This window comes from Musa acuminata, chromosome BXJ2-8 (assembly GCF_036884655.1).
Source record: "Musa acuminata AAA Group cultivar baxijiao chromosome BXJ2-8, Cavendish_Baxijiao_AAA, whole genome shotgun sequence".
NCBI lineage: Eukaryota > Viridiplantae > Streptophyta > Magnoliopsida > Zingiberales > Musaceae > Musa > Musa acuminata.
In genome coordinates this window covers 44,597,030-44,616,567 of record NC_088345.1, presented here as the reverse complement: position 1 = coordinate 44,616,567, position 19,538 = coordinate 44,597,030, and the positions used below count along the sequence as shown (strand labels likewise).

The 19,538-nt window shown below is 44.7% G+C and overlaps 4 protein-coding genes across 6 annotated transcripts; 1 reads left to right on the top strand and 3 right to left on the bottom strand.

Moving 5' to 3' along the window:
• Positions 1–319: 319 nt before the first annotated feature.
• Positions 320–4,165, bottom strand: LOC103995133 (proline-rich receptor-like protein kinase PERK1). Its single transcript, XM_018829769.2, has 8 exons — positions 3,727–4,165; positions 2,778–3,326; positions 2,338–2,424; positions 2,175–2,245; positions 1,651–1,727; positions 1,191–1,338; positions 953–1,114; positions 320–857 (listed from the first exon to the last, which is right to left on the bottom strand). Exons 1-8 carry the CDS (start codon positions 4,118–4,120, stop codon positions 561–563), a joined length of 1,785 nt encoding a protein of 594 aa, XP_018685314.2. The 5' UTR covers positions 4,121–4,165; the 3' UTR covers positions 320–560.
• Positions 4,166–8,177: 4,012 nt separating this feature from the next.
• On the top strand, positions 8,178–9,885 carry LOC135618338 (probable WRKY transcription factor 27). The gene is made up of 3 exons (XM_065119220.1): positions 8,178–8,754; positions 8,866–8,979; positions 9,092–9,885. Exons 1-3 carry the CDS (start codon positions 8,375–8,377, stop codon positions 9,609–9,611), a joined length of 1,014 nt encoding a protein of 337 aa, XP_064975292.1. The 5' UTR covers positions 8,178–8,374; the 3' UTR covers positions 9,612–9,885.
• Positions 9,886–11,770: 1,885 nt separating this feature from the next.
• Positions 11,771–14,232, bottom strand: LOC103995055 (large ribosomal subunit protein bL21c). The gene is made up of 5 exons (XM_009415546.3): positions 13,843–14,232; positions 13,597–13,677; positions 12,487–12,588; positions 12,334–12,408; positions 11,771–12,208 (listed from the first exon to the last, which is right to left on the bottom strand). The coding sequence occupies exons 1-5, from the start codon at positions 14,173–14,175 to the stop codon at positions 12,125–12,127; spliced, it is 675 nt and encodes a 224-aa protein (XP_009413821.2). The 5' UTR covers positions 14,176–14,232; the 3' UTR covers positions 11,771–12,124.
• Positions 14,233–14,719: 487 nt separating this feature from the next.
• Positions 14,720–18,496, bottom strand: LOC103995056 (uncharacterized). 3 transcript variants are annotated; one of them, XM_018830094.2, is made up of 5 exons: positions 18,258–18,496; positions 17,267–17,299; positions 15,925–17,008; positions 15,392–15,831; positions 14,720–15,314 (listed from the first exon to the last, which is right to left on the bottom strand). In XM_018830094.2, coding segments are annotated over exons 2-5 (1,929 nt in total). In that variant the 5' UTR covers positions 17,268–17,299; positions 18,258–18,496; the 3' UTR covers positions 14,720–14,910. The 3 variants fall into 3 exon arrangements, with proteins under 3 accessions (XP_018685639.2, XP_009413822.2, XP_009413823.2); XM_009415547.3 differs by having other exon boundaries at positions 15,392–17,008; positions 18,258–18,495; XM_009415548.3 differs by lacking the exon at positions 18,258–18,496 and adding an exon at positions 17,753–18,251 and having other exon boundaries at positions 15,392–17,008.
• Between the last annotated feature and the right edge of the window lie 1,042 nt (positions 18,497–19,538).

The following is a 19,538-nucleotide window of genomic DNA, read 5'->3' as shown; positions in this document are numbered from 1 at the left end:
GACGCGACGCATTTCCCACCCCGCCGGTCCGTACCCGCTTGGCGCTTGCGACAGTTTTTGTGGGACCCGCCGACAAGACCCCGAGCTGAGAAGCCACGATTACCCCCAATTCATGAAGACCTTAACCCTCCTTTTCTTAGATCGTACACACGCAGCGAGCTGACGCGGCGGAGATCTGTGTCTGTTCTCGTGGATGAGCAACGTTATGAATACTCGATAGATACTTATTTGGCGGACAGTTTGAGGGAATAATGACCGCATTAACGTAAATTTTTGTTCTGAGCATAAATTTATAGGACTAATCAGAATCAGAGCATCATCAAGTAAAACCTACTTAATTAGATGAGAAATTACTGATTCTTATGGCTACAGAAGAAATTAATGATTCGTTCATCTTCTATCATGGCAAATCCAAGTGGCCATCCTCTCTCACATGCTTCACTCTCTCCGTCTTGTTCATGAGCATAAACCTTGTGGGTGCTCGTCGATACTCCGATGTAAAAGGTCACAAACATGCATGAAATGAAAGACCCGTAAAAGTAGTCCCAAAACCGCGTGCCTCAGCCACCTTTCTCGCTCACGTCTTTCTTCTTCCCCATCTCTATTTCCTGCGTGTGTCGACCTTCGCTGCTCGACGTCGATGGATTCTGAGCATACTCGGCGGTGGGCATGATGGATTCGCCGGTGGCGTACTCTTCAGTCCCCATTACCATTTTCCTAAACTCTCTGATGTCTTCCCCGTACTGGCCAGAATCGTAGTCGGAGCTGCCATAGGAAGTGTGGTACATGCTGTGACCTGGTCTGATGCCTTCGTTCAAATCCTCAAGGCACGTATCTCCTTCTAGAGCTCGGGCGATCTGATCGGTTGCACTCTCCGGGATTAGGAAAAGCCGCATTCTGAGTCAAGAAACAAGTGCAGATTCTGTGCAGAGAAGAGATCAAGAAACAGCACCTGGCTCATCCTTGGCCGGCGCCGTGCCGAATGGCGCACACAAGCAGCAGCACAGGAAACCATGCGGGCCATCTCACTAAGGTTATACTTCTTTCCCAACCTTGGATCGACAAGGGCGTCGTAGTTGCCATCATCTAGCGCTCGAGCAAGCAGCGGTCTCGCCTGCAGGACTGACAAGCAAATCTAAGAATTGGTTGCGGAAGGTAATTAAGCAGAGGAACATGAATGATACACCGACCCAGTCGACCAAGCTTTCATCCGTGAAAGTTTGGGATGAATCAATGGGGCGCCGCCCGGTGATTAGCTCCAGAAGCATGACACCGAATGAAAAGACATCTGATTTGTCGGTGAGTTTGCCTGAAGTTGCATATTCAGGTGCCAGATAACTGCAAGAATTTTTGAGCTTGCAGGTTAATTTGCAGCGGCAAAGATAGCAGGAGCTAATCTAATCCAATCTTCATTCAAAAGCTTCATTCTTGCTACAGTATAGGAGCTAATCCAATCACTACATCATTTTCAATTTTGCTGAAATATCACCAAAGAAACAATTTTCGATCGTGTGCTGTTATAATCCACATTTCAACACAGGCAGGAAATAAGTGAAAGAGCAAAGACGAACACATGATCTGAAGTCCCTAATCTATAAAAGTGAGTCCGAGATTATAAAGCAAATTGAGATGAGTCAAGATGAAGCATACCCAAAGGTTCCCATGACTCGCGTCGAAATGTGGGTGTCGGTATCAGAAGCAAATTTTGCAAGCCCAAAATCTGCAACCTGCAAATCAGAAAATCAAATTTTAATGAAATTAACGTTCTGTTTTCATGGACAGACTAGTGGATGAAATAAATGTTGCTGCTTGATTGTGAAGGTTTCAGGCGAAAAAAGGGGCATTGTTTGCATGTCGAAGCATGAACATATAGCACAACCAGAGTTTTATTTATGTTTCTTGCCTTGAGGTATAACAAGACAGGAGCACAATCAGAATGCCTTCAACTAAGTTGTTTGTCCACTTGAACAGAGTCATCGGCACGAAAAGAAAAAAGAGCAATATTTGAGAACTGAGACAAATGAAGAACATCAAAGCTTTCCAAAACCCAGAGTTTCGCAGATTACATTACTGCTCTCAGGAGATCAATTGCAGTAGTATGTTCCTGAGCCTAATTATTTACAGGAGATAAATTGCCTGGTGCTTAAAGCAGAATGTGAGAGGTGATTGTTTACCTTTGCCTCATATTTGTAGTCAAGAAGAATGTTGGATGCTTTAATATCGCGGTGAATAATTTTAGGGTGGCCTGCGAATGTAAATAACAATAAGGAACAAAGTCAAGCAAATCAAAACCTAAAAGAGTTTAATGAGGCATGCAAAAAGAGAACAAACACTCACAGTCCTCGTGAAGATATGCCAATCCCTTTGCAGATCCCAGTGCAATTCTCAATCGTATAGACCATTCCATTGTTGGCTGACCTTTCCCTAGAAAACGAAGTGCTTTTAGATGATAGAATAGAATCCAGCCGTCAATAGTAATTCAAAGGAGGAAATCTTACTCTTGTTTACTACATTTTCCAGGAAGAAATCTTACAGAATTGCAGGGTCCTAATCCAAATACATTGTACAGATCAAACATCTATTAAATGTTTTACAGGGTTCATCACAATCAACAGAGTACTTAATGGATAGGACTAATCATGTTTCATGCACAAATCCGAAAAAAATGCCTGCTTATCGGCCACTGTCATCTGAATACATGTAGGAAGATCTAGAAGAACTATATAGCTCAAGCTATGTCTAATGGCAGCAGCTGACAAAATGGTATGATGGCTTACCATGCAGATGGAACCCCAAGGTGTTGTTAGGAACAAATTCATAAACAAGCAGCCTCTTGCCTCCAGAAATGCAGTATCCAACCAATGAGACCAGATGCTTGTGATGCACACGACTAATGATCTCAACCTCTGCCTGGAATTCACGCTCACCCTGTCCGCTACCTGGTTTCAATTGTTTGATTGCGACATCCTTGCCGTCGGCAAGCGCCCCTCTGTGAACATAGCCAAATCCACCTTGTCCGAGGAGATTAGCGTCGGAGAAATCATCTGTTGCCATAGCCAGTTCTTCATAAGTGAAGGTGCTTTTCGAGAAGCCGAGTGCACCGCCGGCGGATGGAGTCGGTGGATCCTCAGCGCCAGAATTATTGGACCCCAGACCTCCACTGCTGCTTATCATAGGTGGAGGTGGCAAATGGCTTGGTGGGCGTGGAGGACGCAAAGCCAACGGCGGCGGCGGCGGTGGTGGTGGTGGAGGTCCCGGTGGACCTTTGACAAAATGATATGCTCGAGGTGGACCATATTGTTGCCGATGCTGGCCATACCATTCATCTGAAAGCACCCAAATATCTTTTGTCATTTAGAAATCATAGAACACTGAGAAAAGACAGCAACACTATGCTAAAACCAGTGAGGAAAAATAGTAAGAGACGCAGCCATAACAATCCTCTTTAGGGTCTCAACCGGAAGTGAGGAGGATGTCATGACATCGATTCATCCTTCCAAGATTACTACTACTTGTTGGGGATTACATTAATGGAATGCCATTTTGTAATGCATCCAGAATTGCATATATCATATCAAGCGGAACTCACAAACATATAAACTTACACAAATGTGAATTGTGGAGTATCAGAGAGATCTAATCTAAAGATTTGGGCTATCTGAAGACTTTATCTAAAGAAAGGTTTCGTTATAGATTTTGGGCTATTTCTGGAGTAGTAGATGGAACCTTTTCGTGCCGGTGGAGGCGGCGGGAGAGGTCCGTAGTAGTGAGGCGGTGGGGGCGGCGGGGGAGCTCCGTAGTAATGGGGCGGCGGCGGGCGCTTCTTTATCCAACAGCAGACGCAGATAAAGCTTAGCAGCAAGAGGATCACCAGCCCACCCACCGTGACTCCGACCACAAGTGAGGTCGAGACCGAGCTCGTCGACGATGGCGACGGAGAAAACGGGGCAGACAGAGGATCGGGTGGTAAAGGTGGACGGGGGATGGGTGGAGCTCGGCCGGAGGGCAGCGGTGGAGACGAGGAGGAAGGGGTTGGCGGGGGCTGTGACGTGTTGGCGGGGGAGGGAGTGGACTGGGCGGCGGGGGTGGCCGTGAGAGGGGAGCCGGAGGGGGTGGACATGGCCAGCAAGTATCGGTATCGTGGCCGGCTACTTCTTCCTGTTCTTCTTGCTTTCTTCGAGGTTTAAGGGAGAGGAACCGACTGCGGAGGGTGGTAATGGGAATGGGAGAGATGCTCGGTCGGCATCGCCGCGGGGGCCGCTCGCACTCAGTGGGGCACTCCGGTGGCGAGAGTGGAAGGACGATAAGGATTTGATGTTCCGGTCCCCGCAGGGTACAGGCTTTTCCTCGTACGTCAATCTACGGGACCCAAACCATCTGAAGGCTTCTTTTCACCGTTTCTGAGAACGTCATGTTTTCAGCCCCAAGGAAAAGTTGAACCGTGGCCGTGTGCACCCTTCCTATCCTCATCGTAGAAGAAAGTGGAAGGCAGAGAGAATAGCGGAGTCCATGCGGTCCCGTCCACTCCTCGTGGGTTGCATTCCTCCGATACTGTACATGTGTCACTTGCATCCCGTTCTATCAAGTCCGTCCTTGTACGATAGCGGAGCTCGTGAAGCAGACAGGCAAGTTGTTGCTGATCTTTCCGAGCTCGTTCTCCTTCAATTTTTTTTTTTCTTTCCTCCTTCCAAGACAAGATTCCATGAACTCCTCGTTGTTTTCATATGAAGTCGCATCACTTCTTCTAGAATGAAAGATCAATCTTCTGGGAATTTAGCGTTCTGCTGCTTCTCTATATATTTCAGCTTTTCTTTCTTGGCTACACGAATTCTTTCCGCCTATCCTTCAAAATTCTTATGATATCCATTAATTTTGATTAAGTTCGAATAAGAAGGAATCGGACGGTGCTCTTTCTTTCATTCAATCAAAAGTCCAATATCTGATACAAACTATTGCCAATATGGTTTTTGTCACCTGTGATGGATTGCGCACTCCATAGAGGGAAACAGAGCGTTCATGCTGTGATGTGCCGTGATCTGTTACGCCATTGATGGTGGCAGCAAGACAGAGAGCTTTGAGTACAAGCAGAGTTCCAATGATCGCCAACTCTCTGTAACAATGAGGCATGCGTGCGAGTGCTATGGATCACGATTCCATATTTGAAGTGGTTCGCAGGAGTGTTGGTCGTTTGACAATAACGTAACAACTAATCCTCGTCTTTGCCGCATCAACTGCGCAATCCGAGGACCGATTGATGTCAGAGACAAGCACTTGCTTCCTTTCGTTGTCTCGAAACGACTCGAAGCTCTCCGTGGAGAGCTGAATACTGTTGACGGTTCTGCACGTCAGGGGAAGAGAACATAATTCATTTCGACCGGGTTTCTTTCTTCCAGCTGCTACTGCATATCCTCCTTTTGCCGCGTTTCCTCTGCAAAGCGGTCTTCTCTTTAGACGGACCAGTGGATCGCAGGGTGATTGTTCGGTTGTCCATCCCTTCAAATCGAGAGGAAAAGGCCGGTAATTGTTGCGCACACCGCTCGTCGTATCGAGAGAAGCAGAAGCAATGGTGTTTCTGATGGGGATATAAAGAGAAATAACTTTTATATATGAACAAATACTAAAAATCATAATATACAGCGGAATAAAATGGAAACACAATCAAACAAAACACCAAAATATACGTGGAAAATCCCTTCAATGTGAAGGGTAAAAACCACGGGGTAAACTAGAGATAATCCATTATGAGAATAATGAATATACAAATCTCAATCTCTTGTCCAAAACCCTAGCAACAACCACAAGAGAATAATTGGGATACAAGGATCACGTCACTGTCCACAATATCTAAAACCTCCCTAAGTAATCACAGCAAGAGTCTACTGTAGATTTGATCTAATCTGAGATGAGAACACTGCTAGATGATTGAGAACAATCTCTCTGCATTGTCCTTGTCTTCTTCCCTTTCTTTCTCTTCCTTTTCTGTCTTGTTCTCCTTCTTCTCTTTGAAAACTCGTAGCCTAAAGATCTATCTCGTTGTTGTCTTTTTATAACTTTTTTTCTGCTTTTAAAACGTAATCATCATACCCCTGATCTTAATTAGGATTAGATTAAAAGAAAATGTGGACTGTAGACTGTTCTAACCCACATGGGTTGAATATGGACTATCAACCCAACAGTTTCTCGTTTGGGTTTCATTCAATCGATTGCTCTGGTTGCGATACACAAGCTGGTTGACTCAATTATTATTCGTGAGGCCAATCATCATGAATAATGAAGTAGGAGCTGATGGATTAGCCTGGGGATCACTGCGAGACCCTAATTGAAGGCAGGGAAGGAGACCCCCAACTGGCTGGGGGAGGGTCGCCGTCGTGCGGTACTGCATGGGTATTAAAAGCAACGTGATCTTAGCATCGCGCCAACACGTAAAGCAGTACAGACTACGGAATCTAGCCATCAACCACCAGTTGCTTCAAGCGGTGCGCAGGCCGGCCACGTTCATCCGACGCCCCAAATGGAGCTTCCTCCTCCTGCTGCTCTGCCATGGATGCGAAGGAAGAACCGGAGAATTGGCCGGAATCGAGGTTCTGAGACTGGAAGATCACTAATCATGCAACGGTCGGTGCTCCTGTTGAACACGTGAGATATTTGGTCAACGGTTGTACGCATGGAATATGACTTCACATGATAACAGTAAATTAGGTGACTTTTAATTTGACTTTGTCAGATGAACATGACCTTCAATCGTTGCCGTTTGTAAGATACCGCCATTCGATTGCTTCAGTGGTGTGTGTGCAAGAAAAGGGAGAAGAAGAAGAAGAAGAGGCGGAGGAGAGAGAAAGAGCCAACCAAAATTCTCATTTTGTGATCGAGATGCAAACGCTGTTGACTTGTCATTGTTTGCCAAATTAGATGAATACGACTGGGGAATGGAAGCTTTAGGTGAGAGAATACATGATTGTGTTGCTGCAAACGTACGTTTCCTCTTCAAACACCGATCATGGCGAGGACGGGACTTAATGAAGTGGTACTGCGTCCGTGCAGCAGATCCCCAGTCTACATAGTCACTGGTGGGGATTGATTGCGTGTGTGTTCGTGTGATGAGTACCCATTGGAGACTTTTCTTTTTTATTCCTTTTATTTATTTAAGGGTCATTTATATATCAATTTCTGTATTTTTTAACTATTTATTGAATATGACAATAACTCTAGTTTTTTATATTATTTTGTGACATGAAATTATTGTTCATTTTTATCAAAAAAATAAAAATATATAAACATACAATATGATCATCAAATAATAATAATAATAATAATAATAATAATAATAATAATAATAATACGATGATCGATGAACGAGTAAAACATGCTAATAGGAAGAGGTCAGTCTCGATTAGTTTTATAAGATAATCTTCTAATATATAAATAGTATTTCATAGGTTCACTTAACAACATGAAAAATCTTTCATGCAGTCCTTTTAAGAACATCGTGGCACCTAACATAATTAATCTTTTGTTCAATCTTTTCAAGAACATGATAGTCACCTTATAAAACTATTTACGGGGATGATAATAACTAACAAATTATAATATTATAGGAAGTGACGTTGATAATTAGGATCAATTAGGCTTGGTTCAAATCGATATGTGTAAGGAGTCTACCAATATATATCCTGATATTGATAAGAGAATTAACACGATTTATGTCGGTATGATTTTTATAAAAATATAAAATATATATATGAGTAAAACAATATGCAGTGGGCATAAGATATCAATAGTCGGTATTTATCTTATTGGAATGAGTTGCCAATAATAAATTATCTTTCTCTTTTTTAATACTTTTAGGAATAATGAGTTTAACTTGTTTTAGTGAGTTGGCAAATGATTTCTTATTTACCGTAACACCCCATTCACTCGTCACAATTGGACTGTCTGTCTCTGTCTCCATCTCCCCACCCCGTCTCTCTCGCTACCTCTTTCCTCACGTTCTCACCCCTTTGACAACGATAGCAAAGTCAAGTGGTTTTCCATTAAAAACCCGTCATCAAACATACACTTTTCTCTCTCTCTCTCTCTCTCTCTCTCTCTCTCTTTTGATTTGTTTTGCTTTTGGCTAAATCTCAATCTGATGAAGTATGCAAAGGTAGTTTCCACGCTTTTGCTTTCCATTCCTTTTCCAAGAAAAAGTCAGCGCATCTCACCTCTCTCTCTCTCTCCCTCTCTCTGAGAACCTTTTCCCACCTCCTCTAGCCGTTTGTCAACGCCTCCGTCTCGCTTTGCACGCGGTGGAACATAGGCGGAGCTGGAGCTCGGATTCCCGTCGGAGTGAAGGTTCTGTGGCGATCCGTGGGCTTTGTGGTTGGTCTCGCCGGAGATGGCCGACGATGACTGGGATCTGGGCGCGGTGGTGCGGAGCTGCCGGTCGTCGGGGACGACGGAGGCGGCTGCGGCGGCGAGGGATAACTTCTTTTTGCAACCTCCGTCGGCGGTGCCGCTCGACGTGGAACAGCAGGAAGCAGCGGCGGAGGGAGGGGAAGGTGGCGATTTTGTGGGCTGGCCAGATCTGTTCCGGAGCCGTGACGGCCTTCAGGAGCTGGAGGAGCTCTACAAGCCCTTCTTCCCAAAAGTCCAGCAGCAGCGGCCGCGGGGGAGTCCGTCGTGCCCTTCCCCTGCCGCTGTGGCGGGGCCGCATCAACCGCCGCCGTCCCGTCAGAGTCAGCGGCCTCCCTCCCAGATCCCCCGCTCCAAACGAAGGTAAGTGGATGCAGCGTTGCACCCATCGGTCATCATCCATTTCTTGTTTATCCTTCAGACTTGAAGAGGAAACTTTGATCCAAAAATCGGATATTGGTTCGGTGATTCCAGGAAGAATCAGCAGAAGAAGGTGGTGTGCCACGTCCCCACCGACGGGCTCTCCTCCGATGTATGGGCGTGGCGTAAGTACGGCCAGAAACCCATCAAAGGCTCTCCATATCCTCGGTAACCCAACTCTCTCTCTCTCTCTCTCTCTCTCTCTCTACCTGTGGTTTCAGAGGAGCACGAGAGGAGCTAACGATGGCTTCGTTGGTTCTCTCTTGGCCATGAGACACAGGGGATACTACAGGTGTAGCAGTTCGAAGGGTTGCCTTGCTCGCAAACAGGTGGAGCGCAGCCCGGCGGACCCGGCCATGTTCATCATCACCTATACCGCCGAGCACAACCACCCGGTGCCCACCCACCGCAACACCCTCGCTGGCAGCACCCGCCACAAGTTCTCTTCTCCTGCCTCTGCCTCTGCCTCTGCCTCTGCCTCTGCCTCAGCCCGAGAAGACGGTGGCAACCCGACCTCAAGCCCCCCGTCGTCGTCCACCGCGGCGGGTCTCTCCCCCACCACCCCCCTCACGGCCTCCATGGAGGACCGCAACGACGGGGAGGACGAGGAGTTGGACGAAGACGAAGGAATGCTACTGGTGGAAGACATGGAGGTCATGAGCGAGCAGGACCTGCTCTTCATGGGCGGCGCGGAGGAAGCAGGCCCCGCCGCCCCCGCTTCGTCTGCGGAGGTCGCGGAGTTCTTCGGCGGCGACAGCGGGCTAGGGGAACACTCCTTTTCCCCCGCCGTGTCTGCCTAACAGTGACAACGCGGCCACGGCAAACGGTGGCAACCGATTCTTCTTCGTCCCTCCATTCTTGTGCTGCCAGAGAGCCGAGAGCAGAGCGAAGAGGAGAAAAAGAGAGAAATAGTATGGAAGCCAACATCTTATCCGTCCATTTTCACCGTTCAAAAATCTCGACCATTGGTTTTACTTTTTCATTGTTTAAATTGTAGAAAAATAAAAAGGAAAAAGTAAGTTAGTCTCGTGCGATCCCCTCTCCGTCCCTTTTCCTTTCACGATTGGTTTGCTGTATAAAACGAGTTCTTTCTCCAAGATTGATCTTCTATTTCCATGGCGATCTTTCTGCACCGCCTCTTCGCTTCTCCGTCTCATCACCTACCTCTACGGGGCGAACACCTTCTCTTTGACTTCTCGGGAAATCTTTGAAAAGCGGAGGGAGGTGTGCCGGTCAACGCGGGTTGGGACGCACATGAAGAAGCTGGAACCGTGTGAAGAGCCCTCCCAAGTGTTGCGTCGTGAGCTTCTGCTCTCTTCTGTGTCTTCAGCTAAGCAAGGATATATAGGTGAAGCTAATTAATCAATCCACTGACTGCCATTCTCTAGATGAAACAGGCAATAATAAACTCGCTTTAATCGAGGTGTAATTAATGATTAGAACATGGGATGGGATTGAGTTGCGGGCGAACAGCAGCACATGATAGTTGCATGCCTATGGAGAAGTACATCATCGTCAGTGTTAAGTGGGATTCCTCGGAGTTGTATATTAGCTTAATCAGCACGAAGCCAAGCCATGGGGTGGAGGGGAAGAGGTCGATGTAAATCCATCACATCCGGACAACGCGCGTGTTGAAGTGTCCTTGTAGGGTGCGAGCCACCAGGCCATGCCGACGTCAATCTGCATGTGCATGTACTTGCCACTGTTCTTCTCACATGTATGCGTCAACAGCTGCCGGGAGCATACATAGATTACGCATACTGATGCATCTCAAAACTGCGAGTCTTCTTGTATCAGCAGATCCAACTTCCCAAGTTGTCATCCATCAGCTTCATCGGTTCTTCGGTCTTCTTTTTGGGTTAAAGTTTAGCTATATATCTATCTTCGGGTATTCGTCATCGGAAGTGTTTGATCCACGGATAAAGTAGTTTGGACGTCAGCTGGGAGCTGGACTTGGAGAAGCAGGCAAGCAGATGAGCACAAGGGCATCGACACGGGAGAACAAGAACAAGGGCATCTGACTTGGGGACAGTAGGACGTGTGAGATACGGAGCGTGAGTTGCAGATCGGATAGACGAGTGTTTAGCTTGTGCATGGAGACTGACCACAATGTGTTTGTTACGAGCAAACGAGACATACATATATTCCATGAACGGAGCCTTCCAAAGAGAAGGTGACAATACTTGGATGAGGACACATCTGTGATTGTCTCACTGTTAAAGCTTGTCCACATATGCCAATTCCTCCTCTCCTTTTGTTTGACTCGGAACATTTTACCTTGGCACTGCTGCTATTTGTACTACTCCGTGTGTCCTCCTGTTGCATTTGTATTACAGAGCTCTTCTAAGATTCGGGTGGCTCTTTTGGATTATGTTGTCTAAGAATATTGTCTGTATAAGCCACTCTCTAGAACACCTTACTGAAGCCACACAACTCACTGCAGAGCTGCCATTTAAATTTCTACCTCAACAGAGGACACAGGGAAACACCAAATGCCACATAATGTTGAGTCAAAAAATAAGGTGACCTACATCACCAAGTTAGATGACCTGCCACTGAACAAACTGGAGACAAAGGAGGAGGAAGTGGCTTCTCCAAGGAGTAGGAAACCCCAAAACAGTATCACTTCCTCTCAAACCTCCAAATCTTCCCTGTGCGGAGAAACACTCCATGCATGCAGTCACACCAACCAATTGCCAACATGAACACACTGAAGTTTTGGCTTTACTGTTGGTTGTAAACTGAGACAAGATTTACTCATGGTGTTCATCTAGGCAATGAATAATGACATTCCAAAGTAGTTGAACAAGCAATTCTGTTGCTCGCTTGGTCAGCCTCTTTGAGTTCTATCGATTTTGTTAATCACTCTTTAAAAGTGAATATAAATACCCGTATCTGTTGTTAATTTTGTCAGATTACACTTGGATATAAAGATTAAAACATAAAAATAACTAGAGAATGAATAGGAAAAGAAACAGCCAAGGTTGCTGTTAAAGTCTTAGTTTTCCAACAAATTTTGGAGTTATTCAGCACCATTAAAAAGCTGATTTTGTAAACACCAGATTTTAGATCAACAGTTCACTATCAGCAAAAGGAGTGCCTGGACGCACGAGTCGTGAACTAGCTCTTCTGTAGCATATGGATTGGACATTTTCGATCCTTTATGGCTACAAAAGTGCAAGCAGTTTGATCTGTAAAACATCTGCAACCGAGAGAACCTCACAGAAAGATTACAAGCAACGACAAATTCTAGCATCCAACTTCAAATGATGAGTCTTGTGTGATGGGCCTGGTGCCCTATATCCCTGCCACATTATGCAGGAAATGTCTTGGGCATAGTTTCAGCAGGGAAGTCTTGATATCCTGTAATGCCGGTTATTCTTATCCGTGTTCTTGGCTGCATGATTTTTAACATTTCATTGCCCTCAGCATACACAAACAGAGCTGATAAAAACCTTTCTAGGAAGAGTGCTGTGTTGGCCAAAGAAAAGACAAGAATGCTAATACGGGAGAACAAGGTACCTGTCGGTGACCAATGTTGCGGCGATAATTCTTTTTCTTCTTGTACTTGAAAACAATAACTTTACGATCTAACCCCTGCATGAAATCAGAGGAAAAGATGCAAACTAAGGCAGTTCATATTAAGTCTCATTAGCAGCTGAGGAAGAAAAGTACCTGTTCTTCAACAACAGCATGTACAGCCGCATTAGTCACAACTGGCTGTCCAATATATGCCTTCGTTCGAGTTCCAACCAACAATACTTTGTTTAGAATAATCTACATAGGAATTTTAATATGGGCACACTGACCAGTTAGAAAGATAGGAAAAAGAAATTGAACAGACAAAAATCTGATACGATGGATATGTATACTTACACTATTCCAATTTCAAACACTATAATGTTGTACAAAGACCAATGCTTCTATGTTATTCAAGACTTTATGAACTTGATTTCCAAAATTTAAGTATACACATCTTTTCGTTCTCTCTTATTTTAATACTCTGCTCCTAGGCGTTCCTGTATCTTCATTTTTTTCCCGCACTTGAGATCAAACAGTTGGATATGCATCCATATCAGATTCTCATGCCCACATTCAAGCGACATAGCTTTTTTAGTGAGCTCAAAGAAAATAAGCATGTCGTATGTGACTAGCAATAAGATATTGTTGACATGATCAGTGATGATTGGATTCAACCATTACCTGAACTATAAACTTGGAAGATGAATGAGGATGTGGAATACTAAAATCCACAGATTCGAAGCAATCACCCCACTCCCAGCTTACAGCTTAGCAATTCACAAATGATAACTTGGAGTACTAACATGTGGATTCAACCTTAAATATTATTTCTTGTCAGAAATTACCTATGAGGTCGTTTAAGAAGGTTGTGTGTCACTGACATACAAAAATTTGCACACTCGTAACACTACATCTTAGCTGATTTAAGGCTTAATTTCATTCAAACTCGTGAGCATCCCGCTCAAACATCGATTGTCCTCACATTCATGAAGCATTTCCTGTTTTGGTTACCCTGTTTCCTGTATTTCTTGATTGATGCTCTTGAACATGACCCCAAATTGGTGATCGAATCCAAAAAAGCATTAATGTTAAGAGAGGAGCAACCACGGAATACCAATCAAACAGACTAATCTCCTTAAGAGGAGAAATCAACCAATTTCAAAGAAATCAATTATTAAACGTCCATGATTGTGACACGAAACTCATATCAAATTAGAACACAATTTGGCTGAATGAATCTTAATAAAGACCTAAACCTCTGACCTTATCATCGACATTGGCATCTTTCAACCTCTGGGTATAGATGAACCGTCCAGGAAAAACAATGTATTGCCGCGAGCCGACCTGAAAATTTTACCCAGAAAGATCAAACTTTGAAACTCAAAATAAATATATGCTAATTAAGAAATTCGTCAATAAAAGAAACCAGAACAAACAAATTCGACGATCCAGAAAATAAGAAAATTCTCCCCAAAAAACACCCTAACCTAGTTGCAGTTTTCGGCTCACCATTACGACTGCGAAGACGTCTTCCCCCTTGGCAGCCTCGGTGGCGGTCGAAGCAGCTAACTGTTCCTCGACGGGCTCTGGCACCGCCGGCGGAGCCTCCTCGGGCTCCAAGGTCTCGTCGGAAGCCGCGCATAGTTTCCATTTGCGGGTTACACGAGTACCAGTAGACGGAGGACGAAGGGGGAGGAGAGGGGTCGGAGAGGAGGAGACCTCGGTGGAGGGAAGAGAGAGGGGCCGAAGCTTAGAGGAGAGAGCGGCAATTGGGGTTCGGCGGGGGAGAGAGAAGCGGGCGGCTACGGAGGACAGCGCGGTGGCGCCCAGGGTGGAAGCCATGGCCTTGCCTCGCGCTGTGGTTCGGGGATGGGTTGGGGATAACGAGATGGATAATGGAATAGGTCGGAAGACAGGAGAGTGTCATAAAGGCTAATTCAGCCCTCCATCATTGCCGATAATTTCATAAATGCCCCCTCAAAGTCATGTTTGCATTATACCCTCTAAAATTCCAAATCCTTAAATAGACATGTATTAACCTCAGAAATTTCGAGGATCAAGTAGGAATTCTCATCGATTATTTCTTTTAAAAATAATTACACAAAAAATGGTAGATGCAGAAAGCAATAATTTCATCATGTTGCGAGAATAGCCAACATGTACACACATATAAGCATTGACTTTACAAAGGGAGCAAAACACACTTGCTCAGATGAAGAAGATACGCTTCCAAGAGGCAATAATCCACAACTGTGTTGATCACAACAGGTTTGACATGCAAGGATTGAATGCCATGATAGGACTATCACCAACTTGGACTTTTTCCCCTGATTAGTTCTGCTTTGTTTTGTCTCCACTGTGAGTACAACATCTAACTCATCCTGCATATTTATGCTGTCTCTAAGGTGATATAATGCATGATTACCTGGGCAATCTGCCCAGAAGATCCCTTACATATGAAAGCAATTGGTACAGGAAAAAACTGATTTGATACGTTTGATACAGCTTTTTTTTTTTTCTAGCAGTGAGCTTTACTTGGGGGTGATCTAACACTAAACATGACCTATGTCTTTACAGTCACAAACCAAATATGTGATCATTTGAATTAAAGATTGATGTAGTACTAAACTGTCTGGTATTCAAGTCTCCACCATCCAAGGCAGAACTAAATCGGTCGAGCCATTGCGTTGGATTTGGGTTTTCTGTCTCCTCCACCCAATCCGAGGTCATATCAATGTCATCAAGTATGATAGGATCCATATCAGCTACCTTTCCCTTGGATCCTAGTTTGAGATTGTAGTGAACAAAGAGAAGGTCACTCAAAGTCTCCTTATCCAGCCTATTACGCTTTTCCGAGTGAATCTGCTGAATCGCGCTCCAGTTTCTCTCAAAGGTAGAAGTGCTGCAGACCTGACTGAGTATTCTTACTGCAACTCGTTGCAGTCCAGGAGCTGAATCACCATACTGCTCCCACCACATTCCTATGGCATAAAATATAGTGAAGTTAATTAAGTTGGTATTGCGTGAAAAACAAAAGGCTAAGCTTTTAATTACATACCGGGAGAGGTGGTATTGCGTGCTTCCCTAGCTAAGTTCGACCCAAACATCCCTTGCGCCTTTCTAAATATATAAATTTGCTCTGTGATATCGTGTCTCAATTCAGGCATCGGCAGTAGTTTGTCTAGGACAGTGAGGAATTGTTCCTTAATAATCCCAAGAAATTTAACTTCTGGATTATACTGTATGCTCGGGTTTAAATATGCTGCTGCTGCATGCAGAGGTGAGTGAAACTGGTTTTGCCACCTTCTATCGACTATGTCAAGAAAAGTCTTGCATTTCCCTTCGTCCATTATGTAGTAAGTCCTTATGGACTCCTTGGCCCTTGTCATAGATTCGTATATAGAACCAATTGCAGGTTTACCCCCAGAAACATCCCTCAATACTTTCAGAAGAGGTTCAGAAACAGCTGCAATTTCTTCAACTGCTCTCCAAAGTTCACTGTCATCGAGAATATCCATGCAAGATATACTGTGAGGTCTATTTGCATAAGGAGAAGATGAATATTCTGGACTATTGAACATATGTTTCAACCTTGATTTGTGCCTCAACATTGATTGCAAGGCGAGGAAATTTGATGTAGACCTTGTAATGCCTGAGCGAACAAGCTGCTGACCCCCAGTGAACTTTCTCATCAGATCAAGCACCCAGGTATGGTTATAGATAAATCTTGTGATAGACTGTGCTTGCAAGATACATCTATTTACCCAATCAATCTTGGAAAAGTCCTCCAGAATCAAATTCAGGCAGTGAGAAGCACAAGCGGACCAGAAGATGGTGTTGTAGTTTTGCATGATGTGATTCCCCACACTGACATAATTTAAAGAACTATCAGTTATCACTTGAACAACATTCTCTGGGCCAAAATCTTGAATGATAGAATCAAACAAATCATAGAGGCATTTAGAATTTTTGAAGTACGTAGATGCATCAACAGATTTGTGGAAGAAGGTTCCCAATGGAGATGAGACAAAAAAGTTGATTAAGGCTCTTGACTTGAGGTCTGTCCATGTATCAGCTATGATGGTACATCCACTTGTTGCCCAGTCTTTTTCGATCTCTTTTATCTGCAGCGTGACCTCTGACTTGAGCTTCTGCAACCATGTCGTCCTCAAGGCTTCTGGCGACGGCCCTCTAAATCCTGCACCACCAAGTGCCTCGAGCATAAGCTGATACGAAGGAGAGTGTGCAACACTGAAATCCAACTTGTTTTCAAAAAAGAACTCAGCAATGCATCTCTCTGCATCCAGAGAAGACTGAGGCCTGATTGCCGTGCATCCAGTAAGAAGCTTCACGACAGGAGGTGTACTCTCTGGTGAGGGTATATGCACTTTTGTATTTGAAACTATTCCCGGAGATTTTGTTTCAACCAATCTTTGTTTTTTAACAACAGAAACTTCCTTCCCCTCTTCTTTCATTGATATAATAGCTTTCACCCTATCAGTAACTTCATCTCTGACTTTTGTGCATGGATGGACACCTTTCCTTGGCAAGCGAGAAAGGTGAAACTTCAATCTGCTAATGCCCCCATTCAGTACTTTGAGGCAGAACTTGCATCTAACTTTGTTTCCATCCATCTTGTCACAATATTCCCAGCAAACATCTTTCTCTCGAACCACTGAGGCAGATAATTATCAGGGTCAAACTAATTTTACATCTTAGTAGCAAAGACCAAAAAAAAGCAATTCACGGATTGTTTGGACCAATAAATAGATGCAAGATCAAATAAATGACATGCAAAATATTAATCCCAAAAATGATTCAATTGCGTGTAAAATCCACAATACATAGTGGTCGCAAGTCTGCTGCAAATAATAACAATGCACCTCATCAAATTGAATGAGTACAAGCAGTAGAATTGACTAATTATACTTACTGATGAGAATGGATCGGTCATCCAACGCTCTATCTGCAGGAAAAGAAAAGGCAGAGGAAAAGATCATCGATCAAGGATTTCAAAAAGTAAATTACGTAAAACAAAGAACAGGGAATTCAGATAAAAAAAACTACATAAGTTCTCATGACATAAAGAATGAAAAAAAGAACCCATAAAAGAATAAAATTAACGACATTGAAAGACAACCTCAACACAAGAAGTAAAGATTTAAAAGAATTTTACTTAATAACCACCGATTCCTTAGCTTCACAACTTTCCCTATGAACATCAGTATTTCATATTTCTCACTCTGGCTTTCAAATTAGATATCAGTCTCAGGTATGACAGAGGTACATGAAAATGATACCAGATCCAAGCAACCCAGCAGTAAGTGACAAAAAGATACTTCGTCGTGAATCGATCGTGAGAACAGCATGCTTCGAAAGACGTGGACATTAAAAGCTACAATATCGAGCTTCCACCAACCATGTCGAGCAACGTTTCGATAGCCGGCTGTCCAGGTGAGAAAGATTAAGCAGCCATTTACGGATGCAGCTCCACTGCTCCAGTCTCTCTCTTCACTCACTCTCTGGCCTTTATACGATACATTCCACAAAACAAGCCAATTAGCCCGTGTCACGGACAAGTGTGACTGATATCCTCATGGGGCAGTGGCTGAGGCGCATCAGAGCCGTGACCAGAAGACTATGCTCGAGCTGGGATGAACAACGAGGTGACGTGAGAAGAAAGCCGTCTACACGTGCGTCAGAAAACCAAACCCAGCCGACATTCGAGCTGACTCGAGAACGGATCGAAAAGCCAACCGCAAACTTCTCAGTTTCTTGGACTGGGATCACTATACCCCGAGCACATTTAGGTATATATCTCCAAGATCGGCCAGTTGGTGTGTGCGAAATATACGAAGAGGAAGGGAAATATAAGAGGAGGAAGGGAGATGAGAGAGAAGAACGAGAGAGAGAGAGAGAGGGACCTGAGGAGGAGAATATATCGCCTCGGGTTAATTTATCGCCACCCGCCGCCTTCGTCTCCGGGTTTCGCCTCCAATTCCCACCCAAAGGAAGCGGAAACCTATCCGATCCCACTCAATTATCGCGAGATGAGATCTCGCCGACGCGCTCTCTCCCCCCGCCTTCGCTCTCTCTCTCTCTCTCTCGTCTTTTAGGGTTTACTGACTCGCCTCTCTCCTCGGTGCGGCCGATCGCGTTTAGTGTCCGTCTTCTTTTGTGCGTATTACTATTTTACACGGCGAGAACTTGGCGAGATTTACTGCCACGTGGATGGATGATCCGTCCCTGATGTCTCCCCACGCCCTCCTCGTAATTGACACTGTACACCTGCCCGTCTTCTCTACCACGTCATAAGGGGCCCACTTGTGCCTTGATTTACGAACGAGGTGGTGATTGGTTAGAGATATAAATGGGTTGGAATTGGTGTTCAATTGACGATGAGTGAGCGGCAGACGATTAATTGGCGATCTGATCCGGGCTCTCTCCCCACTTGAGTTTTGGGCCTCCCTGTGGGCGGCCGATAGTGATAGGGCCCGGTTTATCTATTGATCCGCATCCGATTCCATGATCTGGTCGGATCAAGCTAGAGATTGATGAGGAAATGAAGTCAGCAATCCCAATCAGATTAGAAACGACAATCTCTATTCAATTCTCCTGTACCTGATTAGCTTGAGTTCATTATATTGGGCAAAGTCTGATATCAATGGATAAGATCGGAAGGCGTTGGAGTTTCCACCAATAACTTAGTTGCGATCGGTAGTGCTTCCTGAAAACAATGCAGTGATCCAACAGTCCATCACACGGATGGCAGGCACTTCGACACCTTCCGCATGCTCGGGGTTCATGTAGCATCGATGTAGCAAAAGACGAGAGTCATTGTCGCTGTATCAATGCATCTGTCTGCATCTCACTCACATCACACCAAACAACTATCCACACTCGTCTTTCGACAGGGGAACAGATTCTCGAAATCCTGAATGCTGTGCGCTGAAGGTTGTCTACGGCGTCGTCTCAGGAGCAGGTGTTGCTCGGAGAGAGAGAGAGAGAGAGAGAGAGAGTAAAGTAAAACCCTTCTATTCCCAGTGGATGATGCAGTCTGTCTGGAATGAACTGGTCTTTCTTTCTTCTTCCGCTTCCATTCACGCAAGGCAACGAAGAACTGCAGGGGATGCAACTAAAATTTGGATCTTGAGCTTTTGGTATCGATTATTGTGTCCTCGTTCGATGCAATCCGCCGAACGGAT

Excerpts from the sequence above, each read along its gene's own strand:
- LOC103995055 (XM_009415546.3), bottom strand. The coding sequence starts at position 14,175 with ATGGCTTCCACCCTGGGCGCCACCGCGCTGTCCTCCGTAGCCGCCCGC. Across the intron at positions 12,589-13,596 it reads ATGCCAATGTCGATGATAAG|ATTATTCTAAACAAAGTATT; the intron begins GTCAGAGGTTTA and ends ATTCCTATGTAG. Across the intron at positions 12,209-12,333 it reads GCAACATTGGTCACCGACAG|CCAAGAACACGGATAAGAAT; the intron begins GTACCTTGTTCT and ends AAAATCATGCAG.
- LOC103995056 (XM_009415547.3), bottom strand. Across the intron at positions 15,315-15,391 it reads ACGCAATACCACCTCTCCCG|GAATGTGGTGGGAGCAGTAT; the intron begins GTATGTAATTAA and ends TTTATGCCATAG.
- LOC103995133 (XM_018829769.2), bottom strand. The coding sequence starts at position 4,120 with ATGTCCACCCCCTCCGGCTCCCCTCTCACGGCCACCCCCGCCGCCCAG. Across the intron at positions 3,327-3,726 it reads GCCTCCACCGGCACGAAAAG|ATGAATGGTATGGCCAGCAT; the intron begins GTTCCATCTACT and ends GGGTGCTTTCAG. Across the intron at positions 2,246-2,337 it reads GGCATATCTTCACGAGGACT|GCCACCCTAAAATTATTCAC; the intron begins GTGAGTGTTTGT and ends TTACATTCGCAG.
- LOC135618338 (XM_065119220.1), top strand. The coding sequence starts at position 8,375 with ATGGCCGACGATGACTGGGATCTGGGCGCGGTGGTGCGGAGCTGCCGG. Across the intron at positions 8,755-8,865 it reads ATCCCCCGCTCCAAACGAAG|GAAGAATCAGCAGAAGAAGG; the intron begins GTAAGTGGATGC and ends CGGTGATTCCAG. Across the intron at positions 8,980-9,091 it reads AAAGGCTCTCCATATCCTCG|GGGATACTACAGGTGTAGCA; the intron begins GTAACCCAACTC and ends CATGAGACACAG.